This window comes from Taudactylus pleione, unplaced genomic scaffold (genome assembly GCF_031769625.1).
Source record: "Taudactylus pleione unplaced genomic scaffold, aTauple2 ptg000634l, whole genome shotgun sequence".
Lineage (NCBI taxonomy): Eukaryota > Metazoa > Chordata > Amphibia > Anura > Myobatrachidae > Taudactylus > Taudactylus pleione.
In genome coordinates this window covers 125,249-152,757 of record NW_028285036.1, presented here as the reverse complement: position 1 = coordinate 152,757, position 27,509 = coordinate 125,249, and the positions used below count along the sequence as shown (strand labels likewise).

General features: G+C 50.7%; 1 protein-coding gene across 2 annotated transcripts in view; it reads right to left on the bottom strand.

The window, feature by feature from the left end:
• Positions 1-27,509, bottom strand: part of KDM5A (lysine demethylase 5A) — a 60,956-nt gene that overhangs the window by 24,163 nt on the left and 9,284 nt on the right. For both annotated transcript variants that reach the window (XM_088454881.1, XM_088454882.1), the window contains exons 7-19: positions 18,063-18,151; positions 17,357-17,515; positions 16,810-16,929; positions 16,527-16,685; positions 16,133-16,314; positions 15,443-15,605; positions 8,755-8,874; positions 5,821-6,015; positions 5,534-5,715; positions 4,659-4,783; positions 4,269-4,419; positions 2,806-2,923; positions 2,258-2,613 (exon numbers count right to left, since the gene is read on the bottom strand). In XM_088454881.1, the coding sequence (XP_088311007.1) occupies positions 2,258-2,613; positions 2,806-2,923; positions 4,269-4,419; positions 4,659-4,783; positions 5,534-5,715; positions 5,821-6,015; positions 8,755-8,874; positions 15,443-15,605; positions 16,133-16,314; positions 16,527-16,685; positions 16,810-16,929; positions 17,357-17,515; positions 18,063-18,151 (2,119 nt within the window). The remainder of the gene's footprint in view (positions 1-2,257; positions 2,614-2,805; positions 2,924-4,268; positions 4,420-4,658; positions 4,784-5,533; positions 5,716-5,820; positions 6,016-8,754; positions 8,875-15,442; positions 15,606-16,132; positions 16,315-16,526; positions 16,686-16,809; positions 16,930-17,356; positions 17,516-18,062; positions 18,152-27,509) is intronic.

The following is a 27,509-nucleotide window of genomic DNA, read 5'->3' as shown; positions in this document are numbered from 1 at the left end:
CAGAAGTCAGTCAGTAGAAAGTAGTATAAATAAGGTGGTCCTGGAACACAAACAGCAGATGCCGGATTCAGGAAAACCCGATAAGTCAGCCAGATTGTTCCAACAATTGCCAATAATTGATGCTGAACTGCCAAATATTTCACTGGTTTCACAAGAAGGTTATACAGAGGGCCGTATTCAATTAGCGGCGATTCATAGGCGAAAAACGGCAGTTTTTCGCCAAAAAAACAGGCGAAAACGCAATTGGCGAAAAAAAAACTGGAGATACGTTTTCTCCATTCCAGACCAGGCAAAAACAAAAATGCAAAATCCCTATTTGTGGCTAAAAACTTGGGGATTTCTTTCAGAATCCTTTGGACACCCCCCCCCTAATGATAAATGACCTCCCAAAAAATTCGTAAGTTGCGCACTGTAGCAAAAAAACGACCGCGCAAATTTTGGGCAAAAAAAACAAAGTTGAAAATGGTTTTAATGTACTGGGTCTGATTTTTCGGGGGACGGTATGGATGTGTGAAGTATTTTAAACATGGCACGCGGTCGCAGCAGGCGTTTTTTTTACGGTTTTTAAAATTGTGTTTTTACGACACGAAAACATACTTGCACCCATTTTAACGTGCCCCCAATTTACGTGGAACAGTCATTTCCTGGGAAAAAAATAGCTTCCGATCGTTATCAACTGTTTATTTTTTTCACCCAAAATTGTGTGGTCGTTTTTCGCCAAAAAGTGCGCAACTTACGAACATTTTTGGGGGTAATTTATCATTAGGGGGGTGTCCAAAGGGTTCTGAACGAAATCCCCAAATTTTTTGCAAAAAATAGGGATTTTGCATTTTTTTTTCGCCTGGTCTAGGATGGAGAAACCTTCTCGTATTTTTTCGACAATTGCGTTTTCGCCTGTTTCTTGGCGAAAATATCGCCTTTTTTGGCAAAAAACTGCCGTTTTCGCCTGTGGCGAAAAAAAAAATCAGTTTTCGCCGCTAATTGAATACGGCCCAGAGTCTGAGAGGTTACAGACATGAAATCTTTGTATACCAGAGACAAACTAGAACACTAGAATCTCTGAGTGCTCAGAAATTGTTATTGTCTCTACACGTGGGAACGACGTCGTAATTCATTCTGAGGCCATAGAATTCCTGGTGGATCCCTGCTCGCTACTGAGAGCAAAGTCTCAGATTGACCAATGAGTCCAGGACTGCACAGGAGCTGCAGTGCGTACGTCTCGCCATGGTGCTGTGGCTGAGGAAGCAGTTCCCCGTTAGCCGCAGCCTGGCTGACATGCTGCATGCCTGGGTTGGTGACGGGGAGTGTTCCAGAAAACGGCAGCATGTCGGCACCGTTTTCTGGCCGTGCCAAAGCGAGTACCTGCGTCCTTGGATGCAGTTTCACTGGTCTCGGTAGGGTAGTTTGGACGGGCATCCCGAGTAACCAAGAGGGCAAAGGGTTGGTGGAAGTTTTTCTTAAACTGCCCTCAATCATAAGGGGAAGTAAAACTCGTGGTGTGCCTAACCCCAACTGTATTATTCATCAATAGATGTTCTATTTTATTGTCTTTACAGATAGTCTTTTACTGGTTTAACTAACTAAAACGGAGTTATGGGAACACTGTAAAATCAGAAAAAGTTTATTTATATATGTCCTTTCTTCCTGATGCTTCAGACGCGCCAAATAGCCCCTCTCGTGTGGTAGGTCCCGTACGTCTTTTTGGTAAATGTGCTCCTTATTCACATAATGGAAACACACAGAAGCAAAGCAGCTGCATTGCTAGCACACACTGACCAATGGGGTGTGCGACGGACTCTGAATACGTGGCAAAAGGGCTCCGATATGAGCGGCAGCGGCGTTTCCTCGTGTCAAGTTCCGTTGTGGTTCATCTGCGACTTTGTACGCTATTTATTTATTAACAGTTTCTTACATAGCGCAGCACATTCCATTGCGCTTTACAATGTATACAGAACCAATTCCTGTGCGGATAGAGTTGCAGATCTGCGCCTCTAGTACATGGTGAGCGGCTTTTTCTTGCGTCTGCGATGCAAATATAAAGAAAGACACGGTACGCTACACCTCTCGAAGCATCTCTTGTCGCACCTCGTGTCTCCCGTCGTAAGGCGTGCGGACACCCAGTAAGTGAGGACACAGCTGTGGTTTACCACCGTGAAATATGATCCCCTGAAGTGTTGTCTAAATGGTGGACATCTACACTCGCCGTGATGCGACCAGGTGACGTTCCCCCTACAGAAGCAGCCCAGGCGTCACTTACCTGACCAGAAGGCAGGTTTTGGCTTTCTCCTCCCACCTCTCAGACACCGTAAGCAGCTCCTGGAGTTCGGCCATTGCTTTCTCCACAGCGTGGTGTGGCGCTAGACCCACCCCGGAATCAATCAGCTTCTTCATCACGTCCAAGGTGACCTTGTGGGGGTCAGACAGAGTCTGGCGCACTTCATCCAGCCACCGCGCCTGCAGCAACTCCTGCTTCAAGCGAGGCAGTTCCGGCAGCTCCACGTACAAGTTGGACCCCAGGTCGATGAGAGACTGCAGCTTGCTGGAGTCTGGAACCTCATCGGCCATCGCCTCCTGAGATCGCTCATGGAACTCCTCCACGTCATCCAGCAGATTCTACAACAATAAACAAACACACGGCTTCTGTTACAATAACACTTAAACCAAATAACTTTCCCAAAATAATTTCTATATCCATAAAGCATTGGGGAATTTGATCACATCCCAGTGATACATCATGGAAAAGAAACAGAACCATGGAGGTTATGCATCATGTACACACGTTACATATCGGATAGGTATACTCACCTTAACCTGCCGGGCCTGTGTGATGATGCACGGCAGGCTGAACAGCTGCTGCACAAATGCCTTCAGCTCCTCCATAGTGAGTTTAGTACGAGTCTTCCCTGGGTCTTGGATCAGCTTGCTGTAGAAACAGGTCAAAGCATTAGTCAGACACACACTGGGCTAAAACTTACTCAGGCAGTATGAATTTGGCGTGTGGCAAGAAGCCAACAGCACCCGGAGAAAATCCAGAAAACATGGGGAGCACATACAAACTCTACACAAATAGTGCCTTGGCTGGGAATTTGACTCCAGCCTGGTTAGTCAACAATGCCAACCACCATGCTGCACCATTCCGTCAGGACCTTCTAGGATAACTGCTTCACCAACATACATGTTATTGTACATGACACAGAATCTATTTAATAATGGTCTCAATTATGTCCCATCTCAAACATACATGTGCAGTAGGAGCCGGGCACGTGACGCCCCTTTAATGGCTCCCACTGCTAAGGAAACAGGACAGGCCTAGGAAAGGAAGAGAACCCGGCAGGTGCCAGGAATGGAAGTATAAGAGAAGGACCAAGGGGGTGAGGGGGTGGTATAAGAGATAGACAGTAATTAGTTAGACAATGTCTAGATAGACAAGGAAAGAAGTTAGACACAAACAAAAGCCAGACACACTAAAGGTCGACAGGTACAAAAGGTCGACAGGTACAAAAGGTCGACAGGTACAAAAGGTCGACAGGCACAAAAGGTCGACAGGCACAAAAGGTCGACAGGCACAAAAGGTCGACAGGCACAAAAGGTCGACAGGCACAAAAGGTCGACAGGCACAAAGGTCGACAGGCACAAAGGTCGACAGGCACAAAAGGTCGACAGGCACAAAAGGTCGACAGGCACAAAAGGTCGACAGGCACAAAAGGTCGACAGGCACAAAAGGTCGACAGGCACAAAAGGTCGACAGGCACAAAAGGTCGACAGGCACAAAAGGTCGACAGGCACAAAAGGTCGACAATTATTTTTTTTTGTTTTCTAGCCTTAATCTTCACCCTAACCCTCCCCTTGGTGCCTAACCCTCCTCCTCCCTCCTGGCACCTAACCCTAACCGTCTGGGTAAGTGCCTAACCCTAACCGTGGGGGCAAAGTGCCCAACCCTCCAGTAAGTGCCTAACCCTAAAAAAATAAAAATAATAATAATGAGTCGACCATTTTGTGTCGATCATTTTCATGTCGATCTTTTTACATGTCTAACTTTAGTGTGTCTGACTTTTGTTTGTGTCTAACTATTTTTCCCTGTCTAACTATTGACTGTCTAACATCCATCTAGACATTGTCTAAATAATTACTGTCTGTCTATAGTCCAGAACCCGGGGGTGATGGGGGTGTTGAGGCAAACAGAGCAGAAGAGAGGAGTGTAGCACAGTGGGGAAAGGGGGGGGACCAGCATATGCCAGGACCCTTCACTAGTCATTAAGTAATCTCACTTGTGCTTCTGCTTTTTGGTGAGCAGCAGCTGGGCGACAGACGCACACGTCTCTGCCTCTTTCACCGCGTCCCTGAGCCGCCGGTACAATTCGTTCTCCGGGAACTTCCTGTCTTCCGCATCTTCTAGCATCACCTTCAACTCAATGATATCTACAAGGGGAGAAGGAGCAACCGCTTAGTCCATAATACCGTGCAGTAAAAGTCATTTTAACTTTGTACTCACCGGCTTTAACCAAGCAGTAACTTTTTTATCATCTTTTTCAGCAGATTTAAAAAAAAATTTAAAAAAATCCCCAATCTTCTATAAAGACAATTCCATAACCTCTGACACTGTAACCCCAACTCTAACTCTACTTCTGGGTCTTAATTCTGAGTAAACCCAGACGCACCTTTTTTGTGATTGAGGCTGGCGGTCAGCGCTTCGTTAACCCGACTGACCCACGTATCATACGACTGCGCTCGCAACTTCACTCCATGCAGCAGGGTGGGGAAATCTTCCAGTGAATATCGGATCCTAGTGCCGGCAAACAAAAGGGTTAGGTAGGGGCGGGGTGGCTAGCGGCAGCATGATGAAATATATTGTGTGAGAATAGACGTTAGTTCAGAATCTCCCAAAGGACGAAGGTCTGAAATTAGGGGGTGACCTCTGCTAAAGTGTATGGTTCTGTTGTGTATATACTAATACCAAACATAGGCATATACATAATGATCTGCTTTGGTGCATAATTATTTGGTTCCTAGTGAATGAATAGGCTGCACTATCAGTGATGTCACTGGTTCTTAGTGAATGTATAGGCTGCACTCTCAGTGATGTCACTGGGTTCTAGTGAATGGATAGGCTGCATTGTCAGTGAGGTCACTGGGTCCTAGTGACTGGATAGGCTGCATTGTCAGTGATGTCACAGGTTCCTAATGAATGGGTAGGATGCATTGTCAGTGATGTCACTGGTTCCTAGTGAATGGCTAGGCTGCACTCTCCATGAGGTCACTGGTTCTTAATGAATGTATAGGCTGCACTCTCAGTGATGTCACTGGTTTCTAGTGAATGGATAGGATGCACTCCCAGTGAGGTTACTGGTTCTTAGTAAATGTATAGGCCATGTTCCCAATTACGTCACTGGTCCTTAGTGAATGAATAAGCTGCATTCTCAATGAGGTCACTGGTCCTTAGTGAATGGGTAAGCTACACTCATGAATACTGGCTTAGCCCAGAAAACGTCTGCCTGTAAGAGGAAGCTGCACAAAACTTATGAGCTGTCTTTACCTGAGACACTTGCTCTGCATGGGGCATGTACACAGCTCCGCCGGGTGATGCAGACACACCAGCCTGTCGGAGCTGCAGTTGCACGTCAGCGCAGAGAGGAAGCAGGTGGTTCTGCAAGAGGAGCACTGTCTCTCGTCATCCGGGACAAGCTCGAAGACCTCCTCTTCTGACTGCTGAACCCCCTGAGAGACACAGCAACAGCTCATACAGGTGTTTACTGTATAGAGACGTGGTCACGCTTACATGTACAATGTATGGGACATAAACACAGCAAAGTCCCTCCTCACCAGCTGGATGACGGACTCCCGCAGCCTGGTCTCCTCCTCAATCATTACCATCATCTCCTTGCACACAGCAGCCGCCAACCCGACATCCAGACACTCGGGGTCAGCCGCCATTTTGAAGATCAGCTCCTCGTGGGAGAATACACAGTGCCGCCGCAGCCGCCGGTAATGATTCACACACTGGCGTCCCATAGGAAGCTGAAGGAGAGACCGAAAACATGGATGGGCTTGGTGGGCAGCCCTGAACTATTGGTTGCTAAATGATTTAAGTGAGCTTACATGGGTGAGAGTGGCCCTCTCACCCCACACAGAGTGAGTGCAGTTATTGGGCTGAAAGGAGTGTTAGGTGAATGCATTACATCAATGTGCTACTGACGCATGCTCCAGAGATGTAACGTCTTCCGATAGGGGTTTCAGCCCACTAAAAGGGTTACCTGCACTCTGGACCTCATTCAGAGTCGGTCGTAGCGGCCGCACGGTTGTACGCCACCGATGTTCGCTAAACAGCGCATGCGTAAAGTTCGCAATGCGCGTGCGCAAACTAGCCGCTACGATCAGAAAATTTCTCTCTCCTTGAACGCGTTTGTGGGTGGTAACAGGGGAAGGTGCTTGAAAACGGGGGAGTGGAGATCCGAACGCAGGCGTGCCTAATTATGCGAACGGCGTTTTATGGGAGTGCATAATTAACAAAGTAGCGTCATGGCACATGTGACATGGGAGGTTTTTACACTGACATGATCGTAGTGCTTAAGAGAGGGTATGGTCAACCTTAAGCTCTACGACCAGCTCCGATGGTTCACGATGGTCTCGATTAATCCTTATATGCCCGGAGATGACGTGTAATGCGTACGAGAAGGGGGCGTATTTTTTTGTTTTCCGGCCGCGTCCTCCCATTGGTCGGCCAGCTACCGATCCGATCTTAGGGATGCAACTTGCGAGTGCAGCATTTGCATATCCGGCCCCTTTTCCCGTACGACCGTGCGGCCGCAACGACAGACTCTGAATGAGGTCCTCTGTGTGGGTGATGGCAGCACTTTCAATGGAGCAATTGCTATAAAGGTGCATTACTAGATCATATAGAAATACGAAGCTTTAGAATAAACTCTGCAACACTTTGAAGTTACAAAAAAAAATAAAAAATTAAGCATTAGACTCATTATCTTCCAAAGAATTACAAAAAAAATCTCGAACATTAAAAATGTATCCATACAGATGTGTCCTCATACACTTGAGGTGTGTATCCGCTAGCAGATAGTGGGACGACAGAACGATTACAACATTGTAATCGTACAGACGTTCCTCTTCCCCTGCAGTGCCTACACTGAGCGATTAGTCATTCAGTGCAGGCACCCTCCCTCATCCCTGAACATGGTCAATCTGTCGTTATCGGCAGATTGACCGGCATGTTCGGGCGATGATTGATGTCGGAAACGACCAGAGTGAGCGCGTATCGCTGGTCGTTTCCGACATTTTCATGCACGATTTGTGCACGATTAATGAGCGATTGAACGATAACCATATCATTCATTTTAATCGGCAAGTGGATACCCGCCTTTAGGGGTATATTTACTATTGTGTGGGTTTTTAGAAGTGGAGATGTTGCCCATAGCAACCAATCAGACTCTAGCTATAATCTTCAAGTAGGTGCTAGATCAGTGGTCGGGGAACAGGGCTAAATTACCCCACATGGGGTAAAAATGAAATTTCTGGGGGTAATGGATGAACAGCCGGGCATGCATATGTATCATTCTAATATACTATAATATAATATAGAATGATTCATATGCATGCCTGGCTGAGATGTTATTACCAGCGGGCGCCCGGCTCCTTCCCTGCAGCACCGCGTTAGCCGGAGGCTGGAGTTCTCTTCTGAACTCCAGCTTCCACCTCACTCCATGCGCACTATGACGTCTCTCCCATAGTGCCGGGGGGAGCAGCCAGGCGGACAGGACGGCGGCGGATGCAGGAGCGGGGATTAAGGTAAGTGGTTTTTTTTGTACAAGCGGCACTACAGAGGCATTATATGGGGGCACTACTACAGGGGCATTATATGAGGGCACTACTACAGGGGCATTATATGAGGGCACTACTACAGGGGCATTATATGAGGGCACTACTACAGGGGCATTATATGAGGGCACTACTACAAGGGCATTATATGGGGCACTACTACAGGGGCATTATATGGGGGCACTACTACAGGGGCATTATATGGGGGCACTACTACAGGGGCATTATATGAGGGCACTACAGGGTCATTATATGAGGGCACTACTACAAGGGCATTATATGAGGGCACAACTATATGATTTCGTTCCTTTCAAATCAAGGGGTAACGTCGGCGTATCTAAATATATTTTGGGTAAAAGGTGAAAAAGTTCCTTGACCCCTGTGCTAGATAAATGTTAAGTAGAAGCTGATTGGTTGCTAAGGGCAACAACTCCACTTGCCTGTTAGAAGCATCGCAGACGCAGTCACAGTGTACTAGAGGCACTAAGCTGCGATATTAACCACAATCACACGTGTACAAAGTCACAGCTGAAGCACAACTGGACTTGGCGAGAGAAAAAGCCAAGGCCCCTGGATAAGAGCCCTTTTTACACGGACCCAGACTCAGTTGCACACGGATGTACAAAGGTCACACATCACATTGATCACCATAAGCCAGCAATGTAGTTTTGTTGCTCCCAGTTGTTTTATTTAAGTGAACAAGACGAACATTTTGAGCGAGAAAGACGCTCGGCGTGGACAAATCGCCCAGGACCTGGCACACCGATAGGGGCCTTTGGGGCAACCGAAGCCACATTGTATTAGGGACACATCTGTATATACAAAAGAGAGACTAAACAACATAGAAATGTCCTTTTATAGAGAGCTACATGTTGAATATATAGGCTATAGGAGCTTACGTTACCAGAATGATTTAACCAGACGTACCCAATCAGCAGTGCAAAAGTTTACAGCCTCCGCAAAGTTGTATCCTTGGTTGAAGCCAGAGTGGTACGCCCGGGGGAAGGTGACTACAAACTCCCCGGCGCACTGGTTGGTCCTGTAAACCTGCAATAGCACAAGTCAGTGATTAATAGCCGTCCGAAGGTCAACCGAAGACAGTGAGCGAAACGCGTTACAACGAAGCTGTGATCAGTCTCTTGCAAGCTACACTGATGAATACCGGATTATGGGGAGGTTACTGCAGGCAATACACCTGCAGACAGAAATGGGACAGGTTTAATATAGAGGAGCTCGGCCCTTTCATATCAGATCAGGTCCTATCAAGACCCTCCCGTCTCCTCACAAGCAGGACAGCATTGTCTGATAACCGGAAATGTCCAGGCATGGAAAAACAAGAGATATGGTAAGAACTTACCTTTGTTATCTCTGTTTCTACGAAGTCCATAGGGTCCACAGGGTTGACCTTGGGGTATAGCTGGATCTGGATCCACGGGCACCACGCAGTTAAAGCTTTGCTGCTCCCAGGATGCACTTGGGTCCGTCCTCCTCTATACCCCGCCCCGGCCACAGGCACCTCAGTTGGTAAGCAGCTAAGGCCGGAGGAGGAGACTAAACAGAGAGAAGGAAGACTGGAACACACAAGAAACCATACTCACAGAAATGGGAGACGGAAAACCGGTGACCAGCCACACAGCCCATTTGAAGCCAGGTGCGTCAGGGCGGGCGCCCTGTGGACCCTATGGACTTCGTAGAAACAGAGATAACAAAGGTAAGTTCTTACCATATCTCTTGTTTTCTACTTCAGGGTCCATAGGGGGTCCACAGGGTTGACCTTGGGGATGTCCCAAAGCAGTTCAACTAAGGGCGGGGACGCTCCTGTGCTGAAAGGAGTACCCAGCGCCCAAAGGATGCATCCTGAGAGGCGAAGGTGTCAAACGCATAAAACCTCAAAAACGTCTGAATTGAAGACCAAGTAGCCGCCTTACACAGCTGAACAGCGGAGGCGCCACGTCTAGCAGCCCAAGAGGGACCCACAGAACAAGTGGAATGAGCCTTAACGGAGGCTGGCACAGGTAAACCCTCCTGCGCATAAGCCTCACAAATAACTGAACGAAGCCAACGGGCTAACGTTTGCTTGTTGGCAGGCCAACCCCTCTTGTGAAAACCGAAGAGGACAAACAAAGAATCCGACTTCCTAACCGAAGCAGTCCGGTCCACATAGATTCTAAGTGCCCGGACCACATCCAAGGAAGCCTCACCAGCAGAAAGATCAGGTGACTGAAAAGCTGGCACAACAAGTTCCTGATTAATGTGGAACTTTGAAACCACTTTGGGCAAAAACTCAGGACGCGTGCGGAGCACTGCCCTGTCCTGGTGAAAAATCAGAAAAGGAGGGCGACAGGAAAGCGCCCCCAATTCTGAAACCCTCCTGGCCGAAGCAATTGCCAGGAGAAAAATGGTCTTAAACGTCAGCCACTTGAGCTCCACCGACTCAAGCGGCTCAAAAGGAGGACCCTGCAAGACCCGCAGCACCACCGCCAAGTCCCACGGAGCCACCGGAGGCACGAAGGGAGGCTGGATCCTGAGAACACCTTGGAAAAAGGTGTGAACGTCTGGCAGTGTAGCAATCCGTCGCTGAAACCACACGGACAAAGCAGACACATGAACCTTCAGAGAGGCCAGGCGTAAGCCGAGGTCCAAACCCGATTGAAGAAATTCCAAGATTCTGGAAACCCGAAACACCTGCGGATCATAGTTTCTGGATTCACACCACTGAAAATAAGTGCGCCACACCCTGTGGTAAATCCGCGCGGAAGCAGGCTTGCGTGCCCTAAGCATGGTACCAATCACCGAACTGCAGAAACCCCTAGACCTCAAGACGGCTGTCTCAAGAGCCACGCCGTCAAAGACAGCCGACCCAGATCCGGGTAAAGGCAGGGCCCTTGAGACAACAGGTCCCGACGCTGAGGAAGAAGGTACGGAGCGTCGATGGAGAGGCACCTCAGATCGGAGTACCAAGGACGTCTGGGCCACCAGCACGAGTGTGCCGCCGTCCTGCTTGAATTTCCGCAGAACCCGAGGAAGTAAGGATATCGGAGGAAACAGATACGCCAGGTGAAACGTCCATTTCACCGACAGAGCGTCTACCAGACAGGCGCCTGCGTCTCTTGTCCTTGACCCGTAAACGGGCAACTTGTGATTGTGACGGGAGGCCATCAAGTCCAGCTCCGGCAGCCCCCACCTGTCCACGAGTAGCTGAAACACCTCTGGGTGAAGCGACCATTCCCTGGGATGCACGTCGTGACGGCTGAGGAAGACCGCCTCCCAATTGAGGACACGTGACACTCCGCCCAAGCAAGAATGCGAGACACCTCCGACATTGCTGCCCGACTGCGAGTTCCCCCTTGGTGGCTGATGTACGCCACCGTGGTGGCGTTGTCGGACTGCACCTGAACCGCCCTTCCGTGAAGAGCGGGGCCGGACGACTGCAGGGCCCTGTACACAGCCCGCAGTTCCAGGATGTTGATGGGGAGAAGTGCTTCTTCCGCGGACCAACGACCCTGAAGCGATAATGAGCCGGTCACTGCCCCCCAACCCCGAAGACTGGCATCCGTCGTGAGCAGGACCCAGTCCGGGATCCAAAAGGGGCGCCCCTCGACCAGATGCGCCGTCTGAAGCCACCAAGCCAAAGACTGCCGAACCTCCGGGGACAACACCAGCATCTGAGAGCGGATCCGGTGAGGTAACCCGTTCCATTCCGATAGAATCAGCCCCTGCAGGGGCCGGGAATGGAACTGGGCAAATTCCACCATGTCGAAAGTCGACACCATGGACCCCAGAACTCTCATAGCTGAATGGACCGACAGGCGGCAACTGCTCAGGCAACTGTGTATCCGCAGCTACAGGGAGGAGACCTTCTCTGGAGTCAGGAAAATCCGCTGCTGACGAGAATCCAGCAGGGCTCCCAAATGAACCATCCGCTGTGATGGAATCAGGGAGGACTTCTTCCAGTTTATCAACCACCCGTGTGCTTGAAGACAAGCAATGGTCAGGTGGAGATGTCGAAGAAGCACCTCCGGGGAGCTCGCCAGCAGCAGAAGATCGTCCAGGTACGGCAACAGACGTAGACCCTGACCCCGAAGGTGGGCAGCCATAACCGCCATCACCTTGGTGAACACCCTCGGAGCCGTGGAAAGGCCAAAAGGCAACGCCCGAAATTGGTAGTGATGGTTCAGGATAGCAAACCTCAGATACCGCTGATGTGCCGGTGCTATGGGCACATGGAGATAGGCGTCCTGGATATCGAGGGAGACCATATAATCCCCGGGTTCCATCGCCAGAATGATGGAACGTAACGTTTCCATCCTGAACCTGGGAACTCTGAGGTATCTGTTCAGAGACTTCAAATTCAGGATAGGGCGATGAGAACCATTGGGTTTCTGTACCAGAAACAGAGTAGAATAGTACCCCGTCCCGCGCTGAGACTGCGGAACGGGAACAATGACCCCTGCTTGTAGCAAGGATTCTATAGCTACCTGAATCTGACCAGCTTTGGTCTTGTCCAGAGAAGGACTCGTACAGAAAAACTGGTGGGGCGGCCTGAACCGAAAAGACAGGGCGTACCCCTGAGAGACTACTTCTCGAACCCAGGCATCCGTGGTGGTATTGTGCCAACCCTGGGCGAATTGGAGAAGTCGGCCTCCCGCTCTGGGGTCCCCCAGAGAGAGGCCCGTCCCATCAGGCAGCAGGCTTATCCTCCTGCTTGGAAGAAGGGCGCCGAGCACTCCATGCCTGCTTCTTGGGCTTGGGTGCGGCCTTGGTCGCCGAATGTCTCGGGAAGGACTGGCCCTTGGCCTTACCCTGAACCCGAAAGGACCGAAAGGCAGAGCTCCTCACTTTAGCCGGCGCAGAGGCCGAAGGGAGAAAAGCCGACTTGGACTTAGCCAAAGTATCCACTATTTTGTCCAAATCCGGACCAAATAGTAAATCACCATTAAAAGGCAAGGCCTCCAGACCCTTTTTTGAATCTGCATCAGCCCTCCAGGACCTCAGCCACAGGGAGCGCCGAGCAGACACCGCTGCAGCCGACACCCTAGAAGTGAGCAGGCTGGCATCCAAAGACGCTTCCCCAATATAGGAAGCTGCATCCCGCATCTGTCCCACTAACGCTCTCTGGATATCCGGAGCCTCATCAGGAAAGGTATCCTCCAAGGCATTGGCCCATGCCTCAATGGCTTTAGCCACCCAGGAGATAGCCATGGACGGGCGAGCCACCGCCCCGGAAAGAGAATAAATGGACTTTAAACAAGTCTCCACCTTCCTGTCCGTGGGATCCTTCAAAGAGGAGATAGACGGCAATGGCAGCGTCGCGCTTTTGATCAAGCGGGTAACGTGGGAATCCACCGCCGGCGGAGTTTCCCATTTCCTGCAATGAGCTTCAGGAAAAGGATAGTTCGCCGCCAACCTCTTCTGTGGATGGAACCTCTTACTAGGTAATTGCCAGGCCGCCGCCATATGATCCGATAATTGATCAGACAGGGGGAACACAGTTGAAGTCACATTGGCCTTTTCAAAATTAGGAAACTTCGACCTAGGAGCCGGCGCATCATCCTCAACATGTAGGATAGCCCGCACCGCCCTAACTAAGGCTGGAACATTAATGGAGGACTTAGCTTCCACCTCCTGCCCCATGACATCAGAGTCAGAGTCCTCACGGATTTCTCCATCATCTGAGGACACTTCCGAGTCCGACAACTGCGCAGCTAGTGAACTCACAACCGGACGTTTAGACACCCTTGGTGGCACATCACCTTGCAACATGGACTGAAACGCCGAGGATGAAGCCGCCACTCTGTACGGAGCTGGATAGAACATCCACCCAAGGCGGAGGAGCCGTCGGAGCAAAACTCTGCAAAGGCACTACAGACTGACGCGTCCCTGGGGAAGACTGCACATACACAGGCAGTCCCGAGTAAGGACCCACAGTCTGGGCCCCGGGGGGAGACCGCAATGGGGGATGGTGGGCTGCGGTAACGCCCTAGAAGGGACCGCTGATGGGACCGATAACCGGTCCGCAATAGACGCCAGCACCTGTGAAAACATCGCCCAAGGAGGGTCCTGTGATACAGGGGGGTTGGAGGGGCCCGGTACCAGCTGGCACCGCCCGCACAGACCATCCTGAGATAAGTCCTCCCCATCAACTCCAGCAGCACAACGTCTGCAGGAAAATAGCACAGGAGCCACAGAGCGCTCAGTCTCCTCATCAGACATGATACCGTAAATCACAAGAAATAGGTATCACCAGAGGAATTACGGTTTTAACACCCGCGCACTCACCAGTATGCGACACAACAGCCCAGATATGGTACTGTGTAGCACCCAACAGTATGTGACTGACCCCACAAATACGTGTTTTATATAAGTGAGGGTCTCAGAAAAACGCCCTTCCCCCACACACCTGCCGGGCCGTAGGAGAAGGAAAGGGATAGTTATAAGCTGACAGCAAGGAGAATAAGTCACAGACAGGCAGCACTAGCAATAGTCACATACAATGCAGAAAAGTTAGTACTCACTGCACCTTCCGCTACAATCAACCGCCCAGATTCAGTGTCTGGGAGGGCTATAGCGCTGTGTACACTGTCCTTTAGCAGGGGAGAGGTACACAGGGGGACCGGTCCACTTGATACCGCCTGGGAGTCTGCGATGTGCCAGTAAAGATGGCCGCCGGAGACCTCAGAGGAGGAGTGGCCGTAAGATAAGAGCAGCTCAGCGACGCCAGACTCCTAGTTGAAAGGCGCGCTGAGCTGAGGGGAGGAGCCGCTAGACAGGGAAGGCTGCCTCCCCTGGCTAGCAATTAACCCCCGGGTTGCCGGTCCCGCTACCAGCCTGATACCCTGGTGGTCTAGCGAACACGCGGGGTATTCCTCAAGTGAGGGGGAGCCCGCCGCCGCTAGCGCCTCCGGTCTGTCCCCAGAGACCGGAGGCTTCTGACTGCATAGAAAGTATCCGCGGGCCACCGCACGCGGCGACCCGCGGCTTACCTGATCCCCGTCGCATCCGGCAGCAGTCAAGGGAGTCCCCAGAGGCCGGCTAGTACAGGCTCTGGGGTCCCGCCGCGATCCCCAGAGCTGTACTGGCGTCGCGGCGCCAGCGGGGAGAAGGAGCGGCAGCGTGGACGTCCTAAAGGACAGTCTGATGCTGCCGCTCTAACAGTGTAAAAAAAGTAGAAAAAAATAAAAAATTTCTCTTTTAAAATAAAGCTTAGGGGCTGCTCCTGCAGCCCCACTGCGACAGGGTGACCCGACTCCGGCCGGGCACCAACTAAAACTGAGGTGCCTGTGGCCGGGGCGGGGTATAGAGGAGGACGGACCCAAGTGCATCCTGGGAGCAGCAAAGCTTTAACTGCGTGGTGCCCGTGGATCCAGATCCAGCTATACCCCAAGGTCAACCCTGTGGACCCCCTATGGACCCTGAAGTAGAAATGGATGGTAACCAGGAGATAGTTCCAAGATGGTTCGTTACTACAAATTATTTTCACCCATAGACTTTAGTGGGGTCTAATAGTGTTATACAGTATTTTCGCCAGTAGACTTTAGTGGGGTCTATTAGTGTTATACAGTTTGGTTTCTGCCTCCCCCAAGCAGCCCAAACTAATAGCAGTGGCCAGACTCACCGGAACGCTATGGTCCATTAGCACATTGGGGTTCATGATGGTTACCAACTGGTGTAAGAGGTCCGGCTGAGACTCAAACAGTTCCGGAGCTAGTTCTCTCATGACGTCCTCCAGCTGTTCGGCGGCATGAGACGGGACCCCATACCACGTCTTGGGTTCCCCCCTGAAAACGAGAGAGGAGAAACGTTAGACGAGTGGGAAGGTGAGGACTGATCTAGGCAGTGACTGCAGCGAGAACTGGAATAAAAAGGAAAATCAGGGCTCAGGGGTCTCAGAGCTGCAGCTGCTGTCCCCATATGTGGACAGAAAAAAAAAAAAGGTCCATAAACTTAAAATTGACCGTATACAGTGCACTACGAGGAAGGGGGATAGAGATTATGTTTTTAACTTTTTTGAAGGGACAAGGATTACAGCCTTTATTGCATAAAAGCATCCTCTGTCCTAGATCTAAACTCTGTGGCAATGTGGATTATCCTACACGTTTCCAGCTGATATATGCAGTCTATGTCCTGAAGAGCTGCGTGAAAGGCTATTCGCACTACTCCAGTCATGGCCGCCGATGAGGCGATTGCGGTGTAGCAGTGGGAGCCAGGAGCAGACAGAGGACGGCTTTAGTCCATACGATCTATATTCCCCAATGCTGTATGTGAGGAAAGGATGCATATACAAGGCAGGACATTACTGACGTACCAATGCAGGTAGTTGATGGAGTAGCTCCAGTGGTCCTCTATGTGCCAGCAGAAGGAGGAGAAGCACATGCCCACATACAGCCAGGGCACCTTCATGCCAGAGATGTCCACGTTGATGTGAGAGAGAACAGACTGCTCTAGAACAGGCATGTTATTGAGGTTCCAGCCACAATGTGCGTAATCCTGCAAGCAGAAGGCAATGTGTCATGCGAAACGCGTGGCACCAGATACCTCCCGGAGAAAACACTGCAAGTTCCTAGGACAAAGCATTCTGCATGGCTGTGCCCGCCTTATACCCGTGGGATACACCAGACTCTGCTCTCTGTCAGCGACTCTAACCCCTCTGTGTCTGGGGGAAATGGCACAAACCCTGCACATCCCCCCCCCCCCCTCACCTCTTCATCTGGCGTCAGCTTCCTCCGGCCATCGAGCACCGGGAAACCGCTACCGAAGTCTCTAGAAGAGATGTCCGCCCCATACTCCACAATCACGTCCTCCTCGATGGAGCTCACCAGCCGCCAGAACTCTTTTTCAACCAGCTCAGTGGGCACCATCTGAAGTACAGAGGGGTGACGGTCACCAGCGGCGTTAAAGACAAAGAAAAAGAGACAGACAGAGACATAGATACAGACAGAAAGACTTACAAACTTTACATGTGAGAGCGCAGTATGAACTCACGTGCACGGGCATATTGAAGTAGTCAGACTTAAAGTTGTCCGCCATCTCTCCGAAGCTTTGCAGGGTGTATTTCCTCACGGCCTGCTCAAATCCAAACGCTTCCCGCGGCTTGCTGCACTCCTATCAGGATCGGAGGGGAAAGAACGCTGGATTACCAAATACTCCTGGAATCCGCAGCAGTGCGTAACCAAAACCAGTTCCATGTATTAAGTGCGTCTCGTATCTCTGTGTATTCCCAGTGTGGAATAATGAGGCCTGCTGCAGCACCAATAACCCAGTCAGTCACAATAGGTGGTTCTTACCTTTCACACAACAATAATAATGATGATAATAATGATAATAACAGCTCAGTAGGTCATCAGAAACTCGCAGGACTAACCATGTGCACTTCCCATAATGTCAATTCTAATAACGGCTGTGAACAACGACTTCATGTATATATTTACTAAACCACTTGTCTGTAATGAGAGCAGAGGACTATGGGTAGAAGCCAAACTCCACCTGCAGACATGACAGAGGGGCCCTCAGACGTAGCACTTCTAGTTACCTCGGCGATACATTTCGGGCACCTCCAGTCTCCCTTAGGCACTTCTGGGAGAGGTGGGATCAGGCAGAAGGTGTGGTAGCTGTCATCGCAGCCGTCACACAGCAACAGCTTCTCCTCGCAGTCTCCGCGGCCACAGAACAGGCAGATGTACAGGTCAACCTGGAATGACAGGCGGCGCAGCCACGGACAGGCTTCAGCATACATAGGGATCATTGGCGTTACGCTTATCTAGCAAAACATAAACTGGACTGTTCTACCAGAGTTCTAGAATTATTACTATGAATTATATGGTACCACGGTACAGTGACGATATCAATTTTGTATTTTGTTTTATTTATTTAAAAACCTTTTTGTTCAGACACAATAGCTCAGAGCGCCTGCAACAGAACACATCACAAGGTTCATTAGTTGCATCACAGTTCCGTTGCATTGTTACAGGGCTCCTAGGCCAGTGTCGGCTAACCTTGACACTCCAGCTGTTATGGAACTACATAACCCAGCATGCACTGCTACAGTTTTGCTATTAGGGCATGCTAAAACTGTGGCAGGGCATGCTGGGATATATAGTTCCACAACAGCTGGAGTGTCAAGGTTAGCCAACACTGTCCTAGGCAATCCACAGCTTAGTACGTGATCGCGTCACGCAGCTAGCGGAAAGGAATAGAAGGTTTCCTGCTCGCTCCTTGTCCCAACACAACACACTTACAAAATTTACAGACAGGGCTCCTTTCCGCTGCCTCATCTGCATCCCAATGGCCTCCAGCTTAGAGCTCTTCCTCTTCTTGAACATTTCATCTGCAAAAGCAAGAGACAACGTGAGAAAACCCCGCACAGCCAGAGAGACCTCCATAGATGTATGTACACACAGCAACAGCCCACGCCTATCCATACACTCAGAGCTGTACTCTCACAGACACATACTGTAGCAGTAGAGGAGCTATACTTCACAGATTGATACTGTAGCAGTAGAGGAGCTAGACTCTCACAGACACATACTGTAGCAGTAGAGGAGCTATACTCTCACAGACACATACTGTAGTAGTAGAGGAGCTATACTCTCACAGACTGATACTGTAGCAGTAGAGGAGCTATACTCTCACAGACACATACTGTAGTAGTAGAGGAGCTATACTCTCACAGACTGATACTGTAGCAGTAGAGGAGCTATACACTCCCAGAGTGATACTGTAGCAGTAGAGGAGCTATACACTCCCAGAGTGATACTGTAGCAGTAGAGGAGCTATACTCTCATAGACTGATACTGTAGCAGTAGAGGAGCTGTACTCTCACAGACTGATACTGTAGCAGTAGAGGAGCTGTACTCTCACAGACTGATACTGTAGCAGTAGAGGAGCTGTACTCTCACAGACTGATACTGTAGCAGTAGAGGAGCTATACTCTCACAGACACATACTGTAGTAGTAGAGGAGCTATACTCTCACAGACGGATACTGTAGCAGTAGAGGAGCTATACTCCCACAGACGGATACTGTAGCAGTAGAGGAGCTATACTCTCACAGACGGATACTGTAGCAGTAGAGGAGCTATACTCTCACAGACTGATACTGTAGCAGTAAAGGAGCTATACTCTCACAGACAGATACTGTAGCAGTAAAGGAGCTATACTCTCACAGACACATACTGTAGCAGTAGAGGAGCTATACTCTCACAGACACATACTGTAGCAGTAGAGGAGCTATACTCTCACAGACTGATACTGTAGTAGTAGTAGCAGTAGTAGAGGAGCTATACTCCCACAGACGGATACTGTAGCAGTAGAGGAGCTGTACTCACAGACGGATACTGTAGCAGTAGAGGAGCTATACACTCCCAGAGTGATACTGTAGCAGTAGAGGAGCTATACTCTCATAGACTGATACTGTAGCAGTAGAGGAGCTGTACTCTCACAGACGGATACTGTAGCAGTAGAGGAGCTATACTCTCACAGACTGATACTGTAGGAGTAGAGGAGCTATACTCTCACAGACTGATACTGTAGCAGTAGAGGAGCTATACTCTCACAGACACATACTGTAGTAGTAGAGGAGCTGTACTCTCACAGACTGATACTGTAGCAGTAGAGGAGCTATACTCTCACAGACGGATACTGTAGCAATAAAGGAGCTATACTCTCACAGACATACTGTAGCAGTAGAGGAGCTATACTCTCACAGACTGATACTGTAGTAGTAGTAGCAGTAATAGAGGAGCTATACTCTCAGACACATACTGTAGCAGTAGAGGAGCTATACTCTCACAGACACATACTGTAGCAGTAGAGGAGCTATACTCTCACAGACACATACTGTAGCAGTAGAGGAGCTATACTCTCACAGACACATACTGTAGCAGTAGAGGAGCTATACTCTCACAGACTGATACTGTAGTAGTAGTAGTAGAGGAGCTATACTCTCACAGACACATACTGTAGTAGTAGAGGAGCTATGCTCTCACAGAGAGAAACTCCTCCACCAATGTCATGAGACTTCTATCGCTAAAATGTCCCACCCCCAAAGGCGGTTACAATTATATATGGGTCATTCCGTGTCAAATCAACACACTAATTTTACCTCACCAGCTCAGATATTGATAAAATTTGGTATATGGCGAGTATATATGTAGTAGAAAAAACAAGAGATATGGTAAGAACTTACCTTTGTTATCTCTGTTTCTACGAAGTCCATAGGGTCCACAGGGTTGACCTTGGGGTTTAGGCTGGAACAGGATCCATGGGCACCACACAGTTAAGCTTTTAGCTCCCAGGATGCACTTGGGTCCTCCTCTATACCCCGCCCCCGAGCCACAGGCACCTCAGTTGGTAAGCAGCCTAGGCCGGAGGAGAATATGAAACAGAGAGAAGGAAGACTGGAACATACAAGAAATCATACACACAGCAATGTGAGACGGAAAACCGGTGACCAGCCACACAGCCCATTTGAAGCCAGGTGCGTCAGGGCGGGCGCCCTGTGGACCCTATGGACTTCGTAGAAACAGAGATAACAAAGGTAAGTTCTTACCATATCTCTTGTTTTCTACTTCAGGGTCCATAGGGGGTCCACAGGGTTGACCTTGGGGATGTCCCAAAGCAGTTCAACTAAGGGCGGGGACGCTCCTGTGCTGAAAGGAGCACCCGGCGCCCAAAGGATGCATCCTGAGAGGCGAAGGTGTCAAACGCATAGAACCTCAAAAACGTTTGAATAGAAGACCAAGTGGCCGCCTTACACAGCTGAACAGCAGAAGCGCCACGTCTAGCAGCCCAAGAGGGACCCACAGAACGCGTGGAATGAGCCTTAACAGAGGCTGGCACAGGTAAACCCTCCTGTGCATAAGCCTCACAAATAACGGAACGAAGCCAACGGGCTAACGTTTGTTTGTTGGCAGGCCAACCCCTCTTGTGAAAACCAAAGAGGATAAACAAGGAATCAGACTTCCTAACCGAAGCCGTCCGGTCCACATAAATTCTAAGCGCCCGGACCACATCTAAGGAAGTCTCACCAGCTGAAACATCAGGGGACTGAAAAGCTGGCACAACAAGTTCCTGATTAATGTGGAACTTCGAGACCACTTTGGGCAAAAACTCAGGACGAGTGCGGAGCACCGCTCTGTCCTGGTGAAAAATCAGGAAAGGAGGGCGACAGGAAAGCGTCCCCAATTCAGACACCCTCCTGGCCGAAGCAATTGCCAGGAGAAAAACGGTCTTAAATGTCAGCCACTTGAGCTCCACCGACTCAAGAGGCTCAAACGGAGGACCCTGCAGGACCCGTAGAACCACCGCCAAGTCCCAAGGAGCCACAGGAGGCACAAAGGGAGGCTGGATCCTGAGAACACCTTGGAAAAAGGTGTGAACATCCGGCAGCATTGCAATCCGCCGTTGAAACCACACAGACAAGGCGGAAACCTGAACCTTCAGAGATGCAAGGCGTAAGCCGAGGTCCAATCCTGATTGAAGAAATTCCAAGACCCTAGAAACTCGGAACACCTGAGGATCATAATTTCTGGACTCACACCACTGAAAGTAAGTGTGCCACACCCTGTGATAAATCCGTGCGGAAGCAGGCTTGCGTGCCCTGAGCATGGTACCAATAACCGAACTGGAGAAGCCCCGAGACCTCAAGTCGGCTGTCTCAAGAGCCACGCCGTCAAAGACAGCCGACCCAGATCCGGGTAAAGACAGGGCCCTTGAGACAACAGGTCCCGACGCTGAGGAAGAAGGTACGGAGCGTCGATGGAGAGGCTCCTGAGATCGGAGTACCAAGGACGTCTGGGCCACGCCGGAGCTACCAGCACTAGCGTGCCGCCGTCCTGCTTGAATTTCCGCAGAACCCGAGGAAGTAGGGATATCGGAGGAAACAGATACGCCAGGTGAAACGTCCATTGCACCGACAGCGCGTCCACCAGACTTGCGCCTGCGTCTCTTGTCCTTGACCCGTAAACGGGCAACTTGTGATTGTGACGGGAGGCCATCAAGTCCAGCTCCGGCAGTCCCCACCTGTCCACGAGTAGCTGAAACACCTCTGGGTGAAGCGACCATTCCCCGGGATGCACGTCGTGACGGCTGAGGAAGTCCGCTTCTCAAATGAGGACTCCAGGGATGAAGACCGCCGAGATCGCTGGAATGTGACCCTCCGCCCAAGTCAGGATGCGAGACACCTCCGACATCGCTGCCCGACTGCGAGTTCCTCCTTGGTGGTTGATATACGCCACCGTGGTGGCGTTGTCGGACAGCACCTGTACCGCCCTTCCGTGAAGAGCAGGGCCGGACGACTGCAGGGCCCTGTATACAGCCCTCAGTTCCAGGATGTTGATGGGAAGAAGAGTTTCTTCCGCAGACCAACGACCCTGGAGAGACAATGAGCCGGTCACTGCCCCCCAACCCCGGAGACTGGCATCCGTCGTGAGCAGGACCCAGTCCGGGATCCAAAATGGGCGCCCCTCGACCAGATGAGCTGTCTGAAGCCACCAAGCCAAAGATTGCCGAACGTCCGGAGACAACACCAGCACCTGAGAGCGGATCCGGTGAGGTAACCCGTTCCATTCCGATAGAATCAGCCCCTGCAGGGGCCGGGAATGGAACTGGGCAAATTCCACCATGTCGAATGTCGACACCATGGACCCCAGAACTCTCATTGCCGAATGGACCGACAGGCGGCAACTGCTCAGGCAACTGCGTATCCGCAGCTGTAGGGAGGCGACCTTCTCCGGAGTCAGGAAGATCCTTTGCTGACGCGAATCCAGCAGGGCTCCCAAATGAACCATCCGCTGTGATGGAATCAGGGAGGACTTTTTCCAATTTATCAACCACCCGTGTGCTTGCAGGCAAGCGATCGTCAGGTGGAGATGTTGAAGCAGTACCTCTGGGGAGCTCGCCAGCAACAGGAGGTCGTCCAGATACGGCAGCAGCTGTACATTCTGGTTCCGAAGATGTGCGGCCATGACCGCCATAATCTTCGTGAACACCCTCGGCACCGTGGAGAGACCAAAGGGTAGCGCCCGGAACTGATAGTGGTGCTATCGGAACATGGAGGTAGGCGTCCTGGATATCCAGGGACACCATGTAATCCCCCGGTTCCATCGCCAGAATGATGGAACGTAACGTCTCCATCCTGAACTTGGGAACCCTGAGGAATTTGTTCAGAGACTTCAAGTTGAGGATAGGGCGATGAGAACCATTGGGTTTCTGCACCAGAAACAGAGACGAATAATACCCCGTCCCTCGTTGTGATTGAGGAACGGGAACAATGACCCCTGCTTTCAGCAAGGACTCTATAGCCTCCTGAATCCGTAACGCCTTGGTCTTGTCCTGAGAAGGACTCGTGCAGAAAAACTGGTGGGGTGGTCTGTACCGAAAAGACAGGGCGTACCCCTGGGAGACCACTTCTCGAACCCAGGCATCCGTGGTGGTATTGTGCCAGCACTGGGCAAATAGAAGAAGTCGGCATCCCACTCTGAGGTCCCCCAGAGGGAGGCCCGTCCCATCAGGCCCAGGTTTATCTTCCTGCTTGGAAGAAGGGCGCCGTGCACTCCAGGCTTGCTTCTTGGGCTTAGAGGCAGTCTTACTCGCAGATTGTCTCGGGAAGGACTGACCTTTCGCCTTCCCCTGAACCCGAAAGGAACGAAAAGCCGAACTCCGAACCTTAGCAGGCAGTGCCGCCGAAGGGAGGAAGGCTGACTTGGATTTAGCCAGGGTATCCACAATTTTGTCCAAGTCCGGACCAAATAGTAATTCCCCATTGAAAGGTAAGGCCTCCAGGCCCTTCTTTGAATCAGAGTCCGCTCTCCAGGACCGCAACCATAAGGATCGGCGGGCAGACACCGCTGCAGCCGATACCCGCGAAGTCAGCAGACTAGCATCTAAAGAAGCTTCTCCAATGTAAGAAGCAGCGTCCCTCATCTGTCCCAACAACACCCGCTGGACATCCGGAGCGTCTTCCGAGAAGGTATCTTCCAATGCATTGGCCCACCCCTCAATGGCCTTGGCCACCCAGGAGATGGCCATGGACGGTCGGGCCACCGCCCCGGAGAGGGAGTAAATAGACTTTAAGCAAGTCTCAACTTTCCTGTCCGTGGGATCCTTCAGCGAGGATATCGACGGTAATGGTAAAGTAGCGCCCCGAGTTAAACGGGTGACATGGGAATCCACCGCCGGTGGAGTTTCCCATTTTTTACAATGTGCCTCAGGGAAGGGATAATTAGAAGCCAACCGCTTCTGAGGAAGGAATCTCTTACTGGGCGCCTGCCAAGCTACCGCCATATGATCCGTCAACTGATCCGACAGGGGAAACACCGCAGAAGCCACCCTTGTTTTTTTGAAACTAGGAAACTTCGACTTAGGAACCGGTGCCTCATCCTCTATAAGAAGAATAGCTCACACCGCCCTAACCAGTGCTCGCACATTAATGGACGACTTGGTATCCATTTCCTGGACCGAGGCGTCCGAGTCAGTGTCATCAGGGACCTCCCCATCATCTGAGGAACCCTCTGAGTCCGATACCTGAGCAGCCCGTGCCATGAGTGAGCGTTTTGAAACCCTAGAAGGCATGTCAGTCTGCAACATTGACTGAAAAACCGAGGAAGCGGCCGCCAAATTTTGTACTGAGTTGGAGAGCACATCCACCCAGGGTGGAGGAGTCACCATAGGGGCCTGAAAAGGTACCACAGGCTGCTGCGGCACAGGGGAAGCCTGTATATACATAGGCAACCCCGCATAGGGACCCACCGACTGAGACCCAGGAGGACTCCGCAATAACTGCGGGACACCCGGGGAATGGGGGATGGTCGGCTGGGGTAACGCCCTAGTAGGGAGAGCAGTCGGGACCGATAGACGGTCCGCAATAGACACCAGCACTTGAGAAAACATCGCCCACGGTGGTTACTGCGTCAGAGAAGGTCTGGATGGGCCAGGAGCCACCTGGCACCGACTACACAGACCCTCCTGTGACAAATCCTCCCTATCCACTCCTGCAGAACAGCGTCCGCAGGAGGCCAACATCGGAGCCACTGAGCGCTCAACCTCCTCGTCTGACATGACAGAATATATTATATATCTGGCACCAGGGTAGAAGTAAAACGCACTCACCAGTGTGCTGAACAACAGCCCACAATATGGCACTGAGTAGCACACAACTGTATGTGACGGACCTCACAAATACGTGATCTATATAAGTGAGGTCAGTAGAAACGCCCCTCCCCCACACACCTGTAGGGCTTGTAGGAGAAGTAAAGGGATAGGTATAAGCTGACAGTAAGCGGAAAATAAGCACAGACAGGCAGCACTAGCAAAAGTCACATACCATGCAGAAGTAATACTCACTGCACCTTTACACTACAATCAACCTGCCAGATTCAGTGTCTGGGAGGGCTATAGTGCTGTGTACGCTGTCCTTAACCAGGGGAGAGGTACACAGGGGGACCGGTCCGCATGCTCCCTGAGAGATCTGCGCTGCCACTGTGGGAAAATGGCCGCTGGAGACCTCAGAGGAGGAGTGGCCGAGTAATCTGCAGCTCAGCGACACCAGACTGCGTGCTGAAAGGCGCGCTGAGCTGAGGGGAGGAGCCGCTGACAGGGAAGGCTTCCTCCCCTGGCTGGCCATAACCCCAGGGATGCTGGCTTCCCGCTTGCCCCTTTATCCCTGGTGGTCTAGTGGTCCCACGGGTTATGGGGGGGGCCCGCCGCCACTGCCAGCAGCCTCCGGTCTGTCCCCAGGACCGGAGGCTAAAGGACTGCATTTAAGGCATTCCGCGCGCCGCCGCTAGCCAGCGACGCGCGGCTTACCTGCATCCCCGGCGACTCCGGCAGCAGTCCTGGGAGGTAGACAGAGTCCGGCTAGTACGGACTCTGCCCTCCCGCCGCGATCCCCAGATCAGTACTGGCGTCGCGGCGCCAGTCGGGGATCAGAGCGGCAGCGTGGGCGTCTGTATAGACAGCCCTTCGCTGCCGTCTGTAGTAAAAAGAGATTAAAATAAATAAAATCTAACTTAAAATAAAAGCTTCTGGGGGCTGCTCCTGCAGCCCCCCTGCGCGGTGACCGACTCCGGCCGGGCACCAGCTTACACTGAGGTGCCTGTGGCTCGGGGTATAGAGGAGGACCCAAGTGCATCCTGGGAGCTAAAAGCTTAACTGTGTGGTGCCCATGGATCCTGTTCCAGCTATAACCCCAAGGTCAACCCTGTGGACCCTGAAGTAGAAATACAAAATATTATTTAAATATATAATGCCGTTACAAAAATATGGCCATGTACAGTTTTCAAAAATCTGTCAAAAACGCAACACCAGCATATTTTGAAATCGCCATAGCAGGGAATCAGCATGAATGACCGCTGGACGTTAGCCCGGCGATTTAAATCCGACGCTGGCAGCCCGATGGGTGAAAATACCGACAGTGCAGGTAAGTATACTATCTCTACCCCTCTCCCACCCCCTAACCTTCTCTTTGGGGTGCCTAACCTGCCCCCCTAGTGCCCAACCCTAACCTCCCCCCATTAGTGCCTAAACCTAACTTTCCCTTCCCGCACCCTAACCCTCCCGGGGAGAGGTGCCTAACCCTAACCTCCCCTCCTAGTTCCTAAACCTACCCCCCCCCCCCATTCCTTAGACTAACCCTAACCTTCCCCTGGGGGGGGTGCCTAACCCTAAGTCCCCCCTGGGGTCCCTAAAACTAACCCCTCCCCATCCCCGGCTAAGTGTATACTCACCCCCGGCAGAGGACGATCGGTCCGGCATCCTCTCGGCACTCCGGCGTCAGGATTAACATGGGCGTCTGTATTTTGACGCCTATGTTAAATCCCTTGCTGGGATTACAGTGACGGTATTGAGACCAGTGGCCATCGGTCTCATAATTACATCCCCCATAGCAGCTCTCCTAATTATGCTAGAGAGGTGGGAGTGGTGTCATGTTACTGTGTTTTTTATCCCCTTCCTATGATATACAATACAATAGGCTTTTGAAAATGGCATCATATTTTGGAAACGGTATGAGATATTTAAATAAAAATTTTGTATTTTTCTTAGACTACATATATACTCTCCATATACCAAATATGAACAATATCTGAGCTGGTGAGGTAAAATTGTAACAAAGAGTGTGTTGATCTGACACAGAGTAGCTCATAAAGACAAAAGTCCAGTCACCTTCAGATGACTGACTGTTGATACACTGCTTAACCTTTCTGACTTCTGTGCTTTTCAGTCATGCCTATATAGCATCAGATAGTGGGTTTTGTTAATTATTTTTTTTTTGGAAATGACACAAAGCAGAACTCTGGATACACATCATCCAATACCCAGAGGACAGCAGAACTGCGGCGTATACAAGGATTATTAAAAGCAACATAAATTTCTTATATTTACGCGTGATGACCTTTTAAGCTGGACACCATGCATAAAGCCAGCTTTCCAGCTTAAGTTTCAATGAACTACAAGTCCCAGCCTGGAGCCACAGATCACCCACGCCTTCCACATTTATAGTCTTTTCCTTCACCACATAAGATGCCAATATCTTATTTCATGTTCCCATTTACTTCTGACCATCCCAACATTTCCAATCCCCTTTAGCATCGCCTACGGACCAAACTACTACTGTACAATAATAATAATAGAATGGAGACATTGATAAACATTACACCAAACTAATCCTAAACTTTAAAAAAAAAAAAA